We start from the raw sequence: 15,048 nt of genomic DNA, 5'->3' as shown, positions 1-15,048 counted from the left end.
ATAAAATTTTTCAAACAGGTAATTTTTTCTCCTTCACTGATGTGCGGTGATGAGGCTGCACTGATAAGCAGCACTGATGGGGACTAATGAGGTGGAATGGATAGGCAGCACTGATGGGCACTGATAGGCTGCACTGGTGGGCATTGATGAGGAGGCACTGATGATGCTGCACTGATATGCAGCAATGATAGTCACTGATAGGCAGCACTGATGGGAGCTAATGAGGTGGCATGGATAGGCAGCACTGATGGGCACTGATAGGCTGCACTGATGAGGCAGCACTGGTGGGCATTGATGAGGAGGTACTGATAATGCTGCACTGATATGCAGCAATGATGGTCACTGATAGGCGGCACTGATGGGTGGTGCTGACTGATGGCACTGTCTGGCGGCACTTATAGGCCCAACTGCTGAGCAGCACTGATGGGAGGCACTGCAGGGCACTGATCATCAGTGCTCTGATGATCAGTGCCAATCTGCTCTGTGACAGCTGCCGGTTATCAGCAGTACTTTCCTCACACTGTGATCGTGTGAGGAAAGTGCTACCGGCCAAATCGCCCACTCCGCTCCTCCCATGATATCCTCCTCTAGCTCCCTCATCACCTCCTCCCACGCTCACCTCCAGGACTTCTCCAGAGCCTCTCCCATCCTCTGGAACTCCCTACCACAGCATGTTCTGTCAGCCCCCACCCTGTCTGCCTTTAGGCGATCTTTGAAAACTCACTTCTTCAGGGAAGCGTACCCCACCTCCACCTAAGAACTGTACTTGAATCACCTCCGCCATATCATCCCTCGCAGCTATCACCTTTTGTATCACCTCCCCCTTCCTTTAGATTGTAAGCTCCACGAGCAGGGCCCTCCTATTCCTTCTGTACTGAAATGTATTGTAATTATACTGTCTCCCTTATATTGTAAAGCACTATATAAATCCTGTATAATAATAATAATATAACCGGTAACTGTATTTACTACGTGATCTGCTGTGTCATTGGATACAGCTGATCACGAAGTAAAAGGCTGCTGTGATTGGCCTTTTACCTCATCACGTGATCAGCTGTGTCCATAGAACACAGCAATCACGGAGATCGCCGGGTGCGTGGGAGGGCGTGTTCTGGGAGGACGTCATATGACGCCCTCTCAGAACTGGATAACGCCGCTGTAGTCATTCGGCTATAGTGCGGTTAGCAAGTGGTTAAACTCGATGCCTTATCTGCATTAAATTAGTCTCAGAACCTGTGTCATTAATATGTGTTTTAAAGGGGTGACGTGGCATCCCATTTAGCCGTTCGAGGTATGGCAATGGTCAGAAGCAGCAAAGCAAAAGGGATCAGAAGTGTAAATCACTCCTGTAGGTGCACTCTGCCAAGGTCCAGCAGAGGGCGCTCTCCGTCTGTTTATCAAGCAGCTGACGTTCAGAGCACGTTGAAGAGTGTCCTGTGTACGGGTCTATGGAGGAGTCAAAAAGCTGCAGGAAGCAGGAAGTGCAGCCAGTGAGCTAGGCTAGTGATGGGGTAAATCTCTGGTTCACTGGTGTGCACACAGACAGCCCTTTACCGGTTTGTAGGACGCATAGCCATCGTGTGAGAGGTCCTAGCAAGCAAGGTACAGGTAGGAGCATGGGGAATACACAGGAGTTCAGGGTCAGCTCAACTGGGATGTGGGCTTTGGGGAAGCAATTTTCCTTTACTGTCATCTCACATCTAGGGGGTTTATTTACTAAAGCTGGAGAGTGCACAATCAGGCTCACTTCTGCACAGAAACCAATCAGCTTCCAGGCTTTGTCAAAGCTTAAAGCGGAGCTCCACCCAAATGGGGAAGTTTCACTTTAACCACTTCAATACCGTGCACTATTACCCCCTTCCTGCTCCGGCCAATTTTCAGGTTTCAACGCTCTCACATTTTGACAATTGCGCGGTCATACAACACTGTACCCAAACTAAATTTTTATCATTTTCTTCACACAACTAGAGCTCTCTTTTGGTGGTATTTAATCACCACTGGGGTTTTTTATGTTTTGATAAATTAACAAAAAAAGACTGAAATGTTGAAAAAAAAACATGTTTCTTTGTTTCTGTTATAAAAGTTTGCAAATAAATAATTGTTCTTCATAAATTTAGGCCGAGATGTATTCTGCTACATGTCTTTGGTGAAAATAACCCAAATCAATGTTTATTATTTAGTCTGTAGGAAAGTTATAGAGTTCACAAACTATGAGATATATCTGAATATTGATCAATCCTGAAGTACTGACGGCCAGTCTAATTTCTTGAGGTCCAAGAATGTCAGAACAGTACAGATATCCCCCAAATGACCACTTTTTGCAAAGTGGGCAGTCTGACTGCATGGCGAATTTTTTGAAGTTGTAATTTTTTTGTCATTTTTTTTTAGAAAATAAATTAAAAACTATTTTCACAATTTTTTTTTTTTTTTTTTTCCGTACTGTCACCAGGGCAGTACAGCATCATCATATAACTGGTGTGGCGGTGATCAGGGACACTGACTGGTGACACTACGAAAAAAAAAAAATTATCATTTTTTTTAAACATTTTTTTTAAGATTTTTTTTATATTACACTATGACCAAAGTAGTCAAATGTTAACATAGTAACATTGTACAACTTTGGGGAAATGATCAGTATTTTTTTTTACAAAATTTGATTGCTTATAGCAAAGACTTTCTTTGCTATAAGCAAGTATTTAACTCGAATGAAATCGATTCATTCAGGTTTTTTTGTTGTGATTAGCCACGGCTAATCACATGACACAGATGGGCTGTGATTGGCCCAGCCAGTGCATGTGATCGCTGTGGCTATTCACAGCTAGAAAGGAAAAATGTCACCAGCACACCAAGGATCACCAATATGGGTCCAAAGGTTTTAATGAACGATCACATAGTTACAGCAAGGCAACGTTTCGGAGTCTCGCAGGACCCCTTCATCAGGCATGAATGTTATGTTATTAACCACTGCCTGCCCACCCGCAATGTATTGCGGCCGGGCGGCAGCTACAGGCAAGGCGATGTACCTATACGTCGCTCTGGCTGTACTAACGCAGGGGGGTGCTGCGCCACCACGTGCTGTATGCAGGCAGCCAATGTAAATCTATGGGGACGCAGTGGTTACACAGACACAGCCGCTCATCTTAGTGCAAGTGAGAGGCCCCGAATGCACACTGTCTGTATCCATAGACTTACAATGGCTGTCTATATGTGGCACCTGGCAGCCCAGCCACATTATCAAACGGTCAGTTAATGTACAGGCCTCAGCTTCCCGGTGAATGAGGTCTAAATGATCAGATCACATCGTTTTAACAGCACTATCCGCCAAGCTCAGCTCACTCCAAAACTCCTGAGTCTATCAATCAGAAAAATAGTAGTAAAGTGCTGGGGATTTAGAAATCATTTATTTCCTATAGGAGTTGTTGTTATTGTATATGTTCCTGGATTCTGGGCTGGCAGCTTTTCCACACCAAAATACAGTATATCCACTATCTCCTTGTTTGTGACAGAGTCTAAGATTGAAGCACGACACCAGAAGATGGCTATCAGCAAATGTATTCCATGATAGGATATAAGGTTTTATCACAGAGCCAACACATTTTAGGGGCCAAAGCACATCCCTTCATCAGGGCTTGAAGAAAAAAAATTGATGTATACTGGAATGAGGTATACTCAGTCTTTGAACCAGCAAACACAAATGCTCCTGCGCTTGGGGATGGACTCGATGCTACAACCACATTAAGAATGTCCTGGAACATGCACACCTTGCTGCCCTCAAATGGACCGGGGGAATCCAAATATACTGAATGGGGAAAGAACAAAAAGAGGGCGCACAGGCCTAGTGCATTACCATAAAAAATGTTTAATAAAAAATAAAGTAGGTGTTGTACTCACAAACGACAATATAGTCAAGGCACATCATAGAAGAACAGCTGGATCAACACCGCGCTGAGTAACAGTCCACAATAGGGAGTTTAGACATCCAAAAGGCTGACGCGTTTCGAGGACTTGCCTCTTCCTCAGAGCCAGAGGAAGAGGCAAGTCCTCGAAACGCGTCAGCCTTTTGGATGTCTAAACTCCCTATTGTGGACTGTTACTCAGCGCGGTGTTGATCCAGCTGTTCTTCTATGATGTGCCTTGACTATATTGTCGTTTGTGAGTACAACACCTACTTTATTTTTTATTAAACATTTTTTATGGTAATGCACTAGGCCTGTGCATACTCAGTCTTTGAACCTGGCTGGTCTTGTCAGCAAATTTGTGAAAACTAAACCTGTAGTCAGTATAAAGCTGTCTAATTTCACCTCTTTCTTTGAGGTTATGAATTAGCTTACTGTAGGTAACCGTTTTACCATAGCTCCCAGCTGTCCCTGATTTGGAGAGGCTTTCCCTCTTTTGGAACCAAATCCCTCTTTCTCTTTTTTTTTTCCCATCTGTCTGCCCAAGTGTTGTATTGCAGTAAGCCATAAATCCAATCACTAATTATTAAACAGGTTCGAAATGCCAGTATAATAAACAGTAGTGAACAAAAAAATAATTTGTGGGTTTAACCAACCTCCCTTTTTTTTTTTCTTTTTTTTTTTTGTGCATTAGTTCCTAATGGTCCATGTAATTTAATGCATCTCAGGGGTGTATCATCTGTCTACTAAAGCTAGCCGTGCATGGATCGAAATTCATCCAGTTTAGCAGGGACCAGCCAAATTTTGATCCTTATATGGCCATTGTGTTGGAAACTTTCTGCTTGATTAGGGCCAGCGACTGTAGTCTCCATGCTGTCAGAATACAAGAACACAATAGCTTAGAGGTAAAGATTACCCTATCTATCTCCCACGTCCTTTCTTTTTTCTGTGCAACTTGCTGGTTGAATAAAACAACTGACTAATGTATGGACAGCTTAAAGCGGAGCTCCACCCAAAAGGGGAAGTTCCACTTTAAGAACTGCTCCCCATTAAGGATTGGCACCTTTGGGGGGTGGGGGGGGGGGCGGGTACCTGAATTTGACAGGTACCCGCTCCAACTTCCGGTCTGATCGAAATGGAAGGTGTCCTCCCTGTAGTCTTTTGGGACATGTGACAGGTCCCAGAAGACTACAGGACCATTCATGAAGTTCAGCGCTACTCGTGCATGCGCAGTGGGTACCTGGCTGTAAAGACGCAAGCAGTCACAGCCAGGTGCCCACACAGAAGATGTCGGCCTCCAGGAATACAGGACAGCCGGTGAAACAGGCTGCAGGGGACACACCGTGGGACCGAGAGACAGGTAAGTGGCTGTTTTAAAAGTCAGCAGTTACAGTTTTTGTGGTTTAAGGTGTCCATCTCAGAAAGTTGGGAGGTATGGGCTCACTTTTACTTTACTTAGCAACTTGTTCATCACCAATGTAGAAAATTAACCCAGTGTTTGACAGATTTGGTGAGTTTTTTACGTTGATAAACCTATTTTGATTGTATAAAGCAGTTGTTTTTGTATTGTGCCTATTAAACAAGTGCTACCGTTTATTGGGTTGTAGTTTCCTTTTAATGTATGCTATCAGAGTATCATAATATCCAAACCTGTGTGATAATGTGAATAAATATTGAAGCTGTGCATTGTACAGTTCTTTAAATAGCACTGTTCATTTTCATAATTAGACAGGTGTTTGGTAAATGCCTTATGTTTTCTCTTGCTTCAGTTTGGTTAATCCGCCTCTTGAAGGGAAGGTTTGTATAACAATAACTGCTCTGTTTTCCTGGGGCTATGTTGAAGCTCAGTGAATTGATGTCTCAGTATGCATACAGCTTGCATGCTGAGAAAGTGCAGGCACAGATAGTGAGTTAAATGGCCTGTTATGCCATTTACTGACATTATGCCACCCCTTATGTTACAGAACAGAAAAATGGAATCTAAAGAGAGACCTAGTAAAAGCTACACTCAACAGGCCTACCTACCCCGGCTTCCTATTGAAAGATGCAGAGAAAAGCTTGTCCAGGCAGCCAGGGATACTTCATGCTTTATTGTGACTGGAGACACTGGCAGTGGAAAAACTACACAGCTTCCTCAGTATCTCTACAAAGCAGGTAAATTGTTGCTTTTAATGCTTATATTATGTATGCCCATAGATACTGTTGCACTTAGTATCTTGTATAAATATTCTTTATAAATCTGTAATTTCAGAAGTATAATTTTGTATGCATAACCCTTGTTTTTCATACTGAAATGTATTATCAGTTTACCTTTTTCTGTTTCTGAGTGCGTCAGGGACTTCCACATTTATGGCATTTTAAGTGTTACTAAACCCAGAACAGTAAAATCACTGTATATGCAGTCAAGTATATTTGTTATACTGTGGAACCTAAGGGGTTGATCCTCTGCATTGTGTAAAAAGGCTGTTTGATCCTGGCTTCTCTGATCCTCCCCTTCTTCTATTGTCCCCCACTCATCTCCTGATAAGACCGTCTTTGGAGTCACTCTGCACAAGCTCAGTTTCCTGTATTGCTAGAGAGTTTTTTTTTTTTTTTCTTTGGGACGGTGCATGTGATCAGGACAGGGCCAATCAGCAGTGTCCAGATGGAGGGTGAGAGGTTATGCAGCCTCATAGGGCATTCATAGGAGAATGAAAACTCCTCCTACAAGCAGTGCTGAGCTGGACACTGATCATAGTCACAAGACTGCTCTAACTGCTGATGAGAAAAAGTATTTAGCAGTTTATATTTACTAAACTAATTGCATTCCCGTGTACTGTGGGAGACCAGATATAGTGAATTCAGAGTCCTGGGTTTAGTAGCACTTTAATATGCAAGTTATGTTTTAGAACTCCATAGTTGGGGCTTTGGCAAATCCACTCTCCAGGCATTATAGGGTTAAATTTATAGATAATATATATAAATAGTGTTTGTTCACTTTACAAAGGGAATGTTCACTGAGCTTAATAAATGTGAAGAAGCTGTGTCTGTGTTTAATTATGGGAATGAGCAGAAGAAAGAACAGCAGCCCCAAAGGAACGGACTGAGCCTAGGGCCACGTACTCTGTGTACTGTCTGATAAAGGTTTATAGGGTACTGTATCTGGCTGCTATACAGATCATATCTGGAAAATATATGATCAGCGCTCAAAAAGGCTTGTGATTCTCCTAATAAGCCATGGCATATAGTAGAAGTTCATATACAGTCTATAGAAGCCCATAGAGTCCTATGTTGCACAAATGGCAGCTATCTCCCAGTGAGCCAACTCTACAGAAATGAAAGAGAGAGGGGAAAAGGTGCCCTCTAAGTGCAGTATCCAGGTAAAATTTCTTAAACCACAGTTGATCTTTTAATCTTGTGAGTGTTTTTAGCTGTGGTTTAATACATTTTTACCCACTTAGCTCCCTTTTTTTTTTTCTCCCACCTCTGGCGACACCTTAGCAAATTCTGTTCAAGATGTTGCAACTCCTTTAGTAGAATGTGCCTTGATTTCTTCTGGAGGGGGAAGACCTGCCAAGATTAAGGCCAAACTTCTAGTGCTAATGATCCAGGCCAGTATGACTCATGAGGAACCTGCCATACCATTTCTTGGACTGCTAGAAAGAATAAATAGCCTGTCTGTTTTTCTGACGGATTTGGTCCTGCTCCGGTATTCTTGAGAAAAAGGTACTAATTCCAGTCTTTGCGAATGCACATCTGCCAAGGATTGAGCAGAGGAATCAAAATATAGCAGAATAGTTTCCGAATTGAAATATAATTCTGAATACCTCTTTGGCAGAAAATCCAGAGATGGTCTTAACAAAACTTTGTCTGAGAACAGCTGACAGGAGGGCTGCCAGCTGAAGAATGCTTGAAGTTCAGAGACCCTGTGGGCCGAAGTAATGATCATGAGAACTACCATTAGCAGAGACAGATGCCAAATGGAAAACAAAGTGAACAGATAATATGGTTCTGCAACAAGGCTGTTCAGCGCCATAGGGAGATCCCACTTCTGGAACATCAGCTTAATAGGAGGCCTAATCTTCATGACTGCCTGGAGAGGTTTCACGACAAAAGAGTTTATGGCCCAGTGGGTGCCTGTTAAACCGACAGTGCTGAAACCTGGCCTTTTAATTGTGTTGTAGCTCCAACGCAGACCTAGGGCTAAATGGAGAAAGTCCAAGATATGGGTCACTGAAGAGCTTTGCCAATCCAAACCCTTCTGCTCCGAATAATTCTGTAATCTTCAACTTCTGTGGTACGTATGTTTTGTAGAGCTCTTTGTTGCCTTGCTTATCGTATCAATAACCAGAGTTGAGAAAGCTAAGAGAAAAATACCTCCCTGATCTTACCAACATGCAGGACCTTGTGGAAAAACCTGTTCATAAATAATAAAGATATGAGTTATCCACTTAAGGGAGGAAAGCACAACAGTTGACTGTGAAGCAAAAATACTTTACCTACTGTAAAATTGTTGTATGTTTAAATAAATTAGAATATTTGACATTTTAACTATTGTGTACATTGTATATACTGTATTTTGGGGCACCAGTAAGATTTTACACATTTGTATTTCTATTTTCTACCCTTTGTTTCCAACATTATCATGGCAGCGTTTTTCTTGGGTAGAAGTAGGGATTCTTTCCCTACATATAGGGGTTAACTTACTAAAGGCACTGTGCACTTTGCAAATGTAGTTGCACACAGTTGTGTAACAGAAATAAACCTAATAGAATATTTAAATCTTCCATATTCTTTCCAAAAAAATTAACTGGAACCAGTTTGCAGTTTGGAGTAATAAAACTGAAATTTGGTCTGCAGCATGTTACAAATAAACTGTACTGTAGGACTTTGTGTATATATTGATTTTCAATTACTTGTTTTGTGTGTAACAGGTTAGGTTTCCTGTGTTATTACCAGGTTCAGTGAAGAGTCAAATAACTGTGACTTTTAACTTTTATTTAAAGGGTTTGCTGAGCATGGCATTATTGGAATCACACAGCCACGCAGAGTTGCCACTATATCTGTAGCAGAGAGAGTGGCAGAAGAAATAAATTGCTCATTGGGAAGTACTGTAGGTTACCAAGTACGATTTGATGACTGTACATCCCAGGTAGGGGTCTGTTCTAGCTTTTACTTTGCTCTGTGAAATTGTATAAAACATTTTTCCTAAATCTGAACTTTTTACAGATGTCTGAATACACTGTTAGGAATGCAAATATAAGGGCTGTTTTACCTGTCAAAAGATTTGCATTTATGTTCATGATTTTAAAAAATTGTGTATTCTTGTTTGGTGTGTTGTGTGTTTTTTTTTGTTTTTGTTTTTTCAGTTTTGGGTTGAGTTGGGGAGGGTTAAACCCCCTGTGTTTATTTTTTGCTGTGAATATTAAAATTAACTTTTTAATTCTTGTCTCAGAGACACAACAGAAAGTGAGAATAGATCTCTACAAAATGAGAGAATCCCCTCTTAGACAGTTGTCATCAAAAGAGGTGTCCCTAATTTCCCCTGTCCCTTCTGGTAATAGCTGTGACAATTGTTACGAGAACAAATTTAAATCTACCTAACGGACACAAATAGCTGTAAAACACCAACAAAGTTTTTATAAAGCTGGCCATACATGGTTCAGTTCCCTTCGTTTATCCAGGCAACTGAACGAAAAAAACAGAACTGATTCCCCCATCCACACATTTCAATGTGCATGGGGAAATTCTCCTTGTTCTGTCATTGTATTCTGACAGCAGAACTCCCCCACATCAGAATACACTGATCAGTGCTGCTGCTGATTGGCTGCATGCACTGATCGATTTAAAAATTTACCAACAAGCTGGCTCCTGAGAAGTCAATCTTCCTGGGAAGATTTGGACAGTTCAGTAGGAACCAGACAAATTTTGATCAATGTATGCCCAGCATAATTCCTTTTTTTTTTTTTAAATTAACTGTAATGTCGCATTCACATCAAAGCAAAATTGTAGAAAGAGAGCTACAGTCAGCAGCGTATTATAGCACATTGTGCTTATTGCCATATAGGTTTACTGTAGGATAAAGCACTATTATTTGCTCAATGAAACAACAAAGAATGCTGTATAAATGTGTGAAGTAACTGTGCACATTGTAACACAGTAAACCATTTTATATACTATAGAAGACTGACATTATGTACCTGACTGATGGGTGTTTATTGCGGCACACTCTGACAGACCCTGATCTCCTGAAGTTCAGTACAGTTATTTTGGATGAAGCTCATGAGCGAAGTTTAAGCACTGTAAGTATATATGCAGATCCACACTGAACAGCTGATTTTTAATATTTTTATTTTTTTTTTATTTTTTGTTTTTATATCCAGTGTTTGTTTATATGGTTTGAGGTACCATATAATAACAGTAAAATAAAAGTTGTTGTTAAAAAAAAAAAAAAACACCTTGATTGTGCGTGCGTGCGTGCATGTGTGTGTTTGTGTATCTCATTTGCTCATGACATGAATATACCATAACAAAGCAATTCAAAACTGCTCTTGAAATGAACTCTGTGTATAAATCTATTGAAGATAAAAGTCACATCCACTTGCCTGAGCTACTCCCTCTAATGTATTTCACCCACCATAGGGCTTATTTGTAGCTAATCTTTATAACGCTAATTAACCTTATTGCAGCAAGTAAAATTGTCAGGTCCTGCAAAAAGTTAATAGATAGCAGTGCTTCTTAAGTACAATATGGTGCAAATGTAGCACATGTATATACTTTTTTATAGTCTTTAAAACAACTTCTGAGAATTAATAAAGCACAGTATTCCAGGCCTAGTTTCTGCACATAACCTAGACTTCTGCCCAAGCCAGGTCTAGGAGATTCATTCTTTTGTTCCAAAGTCCTGCCATTTAAACGTCCAGTGCAAGATCCACTAAAGCTCTGATATTTAAACTGTATATTTAGGAAAGCCTTGTTAAGGGATTTGGATAGAGGTGGGAAAGAGATATCAGTAAAGTTTTTATTGCTGTCTGTCTCACTGGGGAGATTCACCCCTCTGTTTGTCCTTGGAATAATTCTAACCAAGAAAGAAAGTGAAGGGAAATCTAAAAGTAGATGGAGTGCTTTGTATGGGATATATAGTGTAAAAAATTGAACAACAAGCAAATGTAAAAATTACTTTGTTTCTGTTCATTTGAACAGCAAGCAGGTAACGTGAAAGTCATGTAAAAAAATTTACTTTTACATCAACAAAAGCTGTACCGACTAAAAATATACCATTATTTCTAAACTTACTTCAACGATAACGTCTCAATACCGAAAACCTGAAAACTATATACCTCTTTACGCAGTCCTGGAGGTGGACTTGAGGACTTTACCCATCCCTATTCCTTCCTCACTCCTAAAGAAATGCCAGTCTTGTATATTTAAATACATTTGGAGGGGTCTGGTGGCTGTAGGGTGGCCTGCAAAACATATATCTACAAATCTTCTGGAGGTTTTGGTGTACCCCACTCTGTACACTATTACAGATCGATACAATTTATTTAACTACTACAAATTTACTCCACCTTCTATAAACCAGACTGGATCCAATTAGAATGACAAGTGGGACCCTAACACCCTATAGACCTCTTCATGTGATTCCTGTCCCAACATCACAGGGCCATATGGTGCACCACCCTATCTCATTCCCTCCATCTATGGTATACTATTCACAAAATATACCTTTTTTTAAATCTACACACGTTAGTAGTCCTTCCTTTTAAAAACTCCTTATTCCCGCCAGGACTGTCCCCACAACCCTTTTCGGGGTAGTTGAACAAGGGCCTTTACTAAATTGGAAATTTGTTAGGGGATCAGACATCCTGATTACTTCCTTCAATTGATTGAGGTGCCTTCCTCAGAAATATTCCAAATGCATCAAATCCTCCATTTTCTACGCACACCTAAACAACAAATAGATGATGTCACTACTAGAACTTTATTTGAAAACAGATGCATGAGAGTTGAAGGTTCCTGAGGCAATGTATGGCATTGTAATGACACCTTCAAATGTTACCTGCTAAATTGCCTCATCAGTTTGGCATTGGTGGAAGATCTGGGTGTGAAAATATCAGGCACGGATTGGGTGATAACAGACAGGGTATTAACACAACCTTACCTGGGGCAAATTACAAAGTTTTATTGCTATAGTGTTTAATCCCTCCAGGATTGCCAAGATCTATCCTGAAGCATCCCCCATTTGTTTCAGGGGATCCAGATAGGAAGGCACCATGTTCCATGTCTGGTGGGCTTGTGCCAAAGTCAAGCAGTTCTGGACTAGAATGTACACTTTTACACTCCATGACGAATCTGAACCAATTGTGGACATACCCAGACATATACAGACCTAAATCTGATTTTAGCAGCGAATGTCGATTGCTAGAGCATGAAAAACACCGATTGTTAATATAGCTGCCGCCAAAATAAACTTTGTTGGACATTGCTCCGTGAGAAGGTAGCCAGTATACTTGGGGCTGAAAAAGCAATCTAGATTTGAAAAGGTCTAGAATCCTTTTTTTCTTCTCCTTTTCTTCTCCTCTTCTCTTCTTTTCCTCTTCTTCTTTTCTTCTCTTCTTCTTTCTTTTTTTCTCTTCTTCTCTTCTCCCCCCCCCCCCCCCCTTTTTTTTATTCTTCTTTTTTTTTTTTTTTTTTTTTCCCTTTTACTATTTGTAGATGTAATTTTTCTATGCAATTTGGATCACAGACGATTTCATTTCTTTTTTAAATGTAAACTTTACACTTTGGCTACCAAAAGACTAGAATTGCTGTTAGAACGCATCTGTACACCATATATACATATGTAAAATAAGATATTTGCTTTGCATGCTGATAGAATTCTTGTATGCTTTCATTTTGTAAATAATGTTTAAATTGATGACTTGTGTGTGTTTTTTGGTTTTTTTTGTTTTTTCCCCCAAGGATATTTTGTTTGGTCTGCTAAGAAAACAGTTCCTATCAAAGAATCCTCCAAAAAGGAAGTATGCCCTCAAAGTTATTGTGATGTCTGCCACACTGGATATTGAACGACTTTCTGAGTTTTTCAATAACTGCCCGGTAGTCACAATTCCAGGAAAAGTCTTTCCAATTAAAGAGAAATTCCTTAACTTTATCGGCCCACGAGACAAGGACAACACTGCGTACATTACAGAGGTGTGTGATTTAGTACTTCCACATATTATTTGGAATAAATAAAAATATTAGAATTATTTGAAAGTGACCTAGTTCAGCATGCATAGTATAGCCTGTGACAAAAATTTCCAGTGTATGACTCCCTTTTATGAACCCAGTCAATAAAATCTTAGCATTTTTAATCTTTTAGGTCTGCAGCTTTCATTAAGATGATATCTAGTGATCCATCTATGAAGGTGGTCCTTGTTCAGGCACTCCCTATTAGAGGGCAATGGTGTTTGAGTCTCATAGTTGTACTCCTATGTTTTTACTGTATGGACTTCTTATGGAGACTAAGTGGCATTTTCAGCACACATGCAGCTCTGTTATCCACTTTTATCACCGCAAGGAAACCTGTCCTGAAACATACCATGTAGCCAATACTGGTATGCATAGATGTAGACAGGAAGTGACTGCAAAGAGTCTGCAAGAAGCACTGATTTGCAACAAACAATAAAAACATTTTAAAACAAGGATTTTATTTAAAAAATGCAAATGTTTTCTAACACCTTGTGTGTTACCAAATTAAATTCCACTGAGCTAGGGTTTACATCTGCTTCAATTACTGGAGTCCTTTTTGTCAGCCATATTGTATTATGGTAATGTTGTTGTTTTTTTGTTTTTTTTATAGACTGTAAAGGTCACAATACAGACACATTTAAATGAACTTGCTGGGGACATTCTTGTTTTTCTTACAGGTAAGATTATGGAAATGAATACCAAAATTATATATATATATATATATATATATATATATAACAGTGGGTAAAGTAAGCATTGAACATCTCACCATTTTTTAGGTAAATATATATGTAAAGGTGCTATTGACATGGAATTTTCACCAAATGTTGGTAACCCATGCATACAAGGAAACCACAACAAGTAAGTTCAGAAATTCATGTAACAAGATGGAATGACACAGGGAAAAAGTATTGAACACAAGGAGGGAGGTGAAAGGCATAGAAAGCCAAGACACCAGCTGAAATGTATTAGTAATTAGCACTCCTGCCCCATTGTCAGTGCAAATTAATATTGGCTGATTCAGCCTCAACTGATGGCCTATAAAAAGCTGTCTTATTACCAATATGTCACACAAGAAACATCTCATGATGGGTAAAGGCAAACTGCTCTCTTAAGATCTTCACAACCTTATTGTTTCAAAACATACTGATGGCATTGGTTACAGAAGGATTTCTAAACTTCTAAATGTTCCAGTGAGCACTGTTGGGGCCATAATCCAGGAGTGGAAAGAACATCGTTTCACCATAAACCAGCCATGACCAGGTGCTCCTCGCAATATTTCTGACAGAGGAGTGAAAGGAATTATCAGAAGAGTTTTCCATAAGCCAAAGACCACTTGTGGAGAGCTTCAGAAAGAATTGGAATTGGCAGGTACAATTATTTCAAAGAAAACAATAAGTAATGCACTCAACTGCCATGACCTGTATGCACGCTCACCACGCAAGACTCCAATGCTGAAGAAAAGGCATTGTTGAAGCTCATTTAAAGTTTGCTGCACAACATTTAGTCAAGCCTGTGAAATACTGGGAGAGTATAGTCTGGTCAGATGAGACCAAAATTGAACTCTTTTGGATGCCATACCACACACCATGTTTTGGAGGTCAAATGACACAGCACATCACCCCAAAAAACACCATAGTAACAGTGAAGTCTGGAGGTTGGAACATCATGGTGCGGGGCTGTCTTTCATCAAACAGTACTGGCAAACATCATACCATTGAAGGAAGGATGAATGGAAAAATGTACCAAGACATGTTTGATAAAAATCTGCTGCCATCTACCAGGATAATGAAGATGAAAAGAGGGTGGACATTTCAGTAACAATTATCCCAAACACAAAGCCAAGGAAACTCTCAGTTGGTTTCAAAGTAAGACAATAAAGCTGCTAGAATGGCCTAGCCAATCACCTGACTTGAATCCAATAGAAAATCTATGGAAA

The 15,048-nt window shown here is 40.1% G+C and overlaps 1 protein-coding gene across 6 annotated transcripts in view; it reads left to right on the top strand.

Moving 5' to 3' along the window:
* The first annotated feature begins 1,432 nt into the window (after positions 1 to 1,432).
* Positions 1,433 to 15,048, top strand: part of DHX40 (DEAH-box helicase 40) — an 81,328-nt gene continuing 67,712 nt past the window's right edge. For 3 of the 6 annotated variants that reach the window (XR_016312630.1, XR_016312629.1, XM_089676667.1), the window contains exons 1-6: positions 1,449 to 1,608; positions 5,861 to 6,050; positions 8,882 to 9,027; positions 10,058 to 10,177; positions 12,840 to 13,070; positions 13,720 to 13,786. Coding sequence is in view for 3 of the 6 variants with exons in the window: in XM_089676667.1 (XP_089532793.1) it covers positions 5,870 to 6,050; positions 8,882 to 9,027; positions 10,058 to 10,177; positions 12,840 to 13,070; positions 13,720 to 13,786 (745 nt within the window). In the remaining 3 variants the exon portion in view is untranslated. Of the gene's footprint in view, positions 1,609 to 5,860; positions 6,051 to 8,881; positions 9,028 to 10,057; positions 10,178 to 12,839; positions 13,071 to 13,719; positions 13,787 to 15,048 lie in introns of all 6 variants that reach the window. The other 3 variants (XR_016312631.1, XM_089676666.1, XM_089676665.1) reach the window with 3 other exon arrangements.

Source organism: Staurois parvus, unplaced genomic scaffold (genome assembly GCF_062004578.1).
Source record: "Staurois parvus isolate SC_StPar_1 unplaced genomic scaffold, SC_StPar_1.0 ptg000172l, whole genome shotgun sequence".
NCBI classification, from domain to species: Eukaryota; Metazoa; Chordata; class Amphibia; order Anura; family Ranidae; genus Staurois; species Staurois parvus.
The sequence above is the reverse complement of the archived record's forward strand: the minus strand, read 5'-3'. Positions and strand labels throughout refer to the sequence as shown.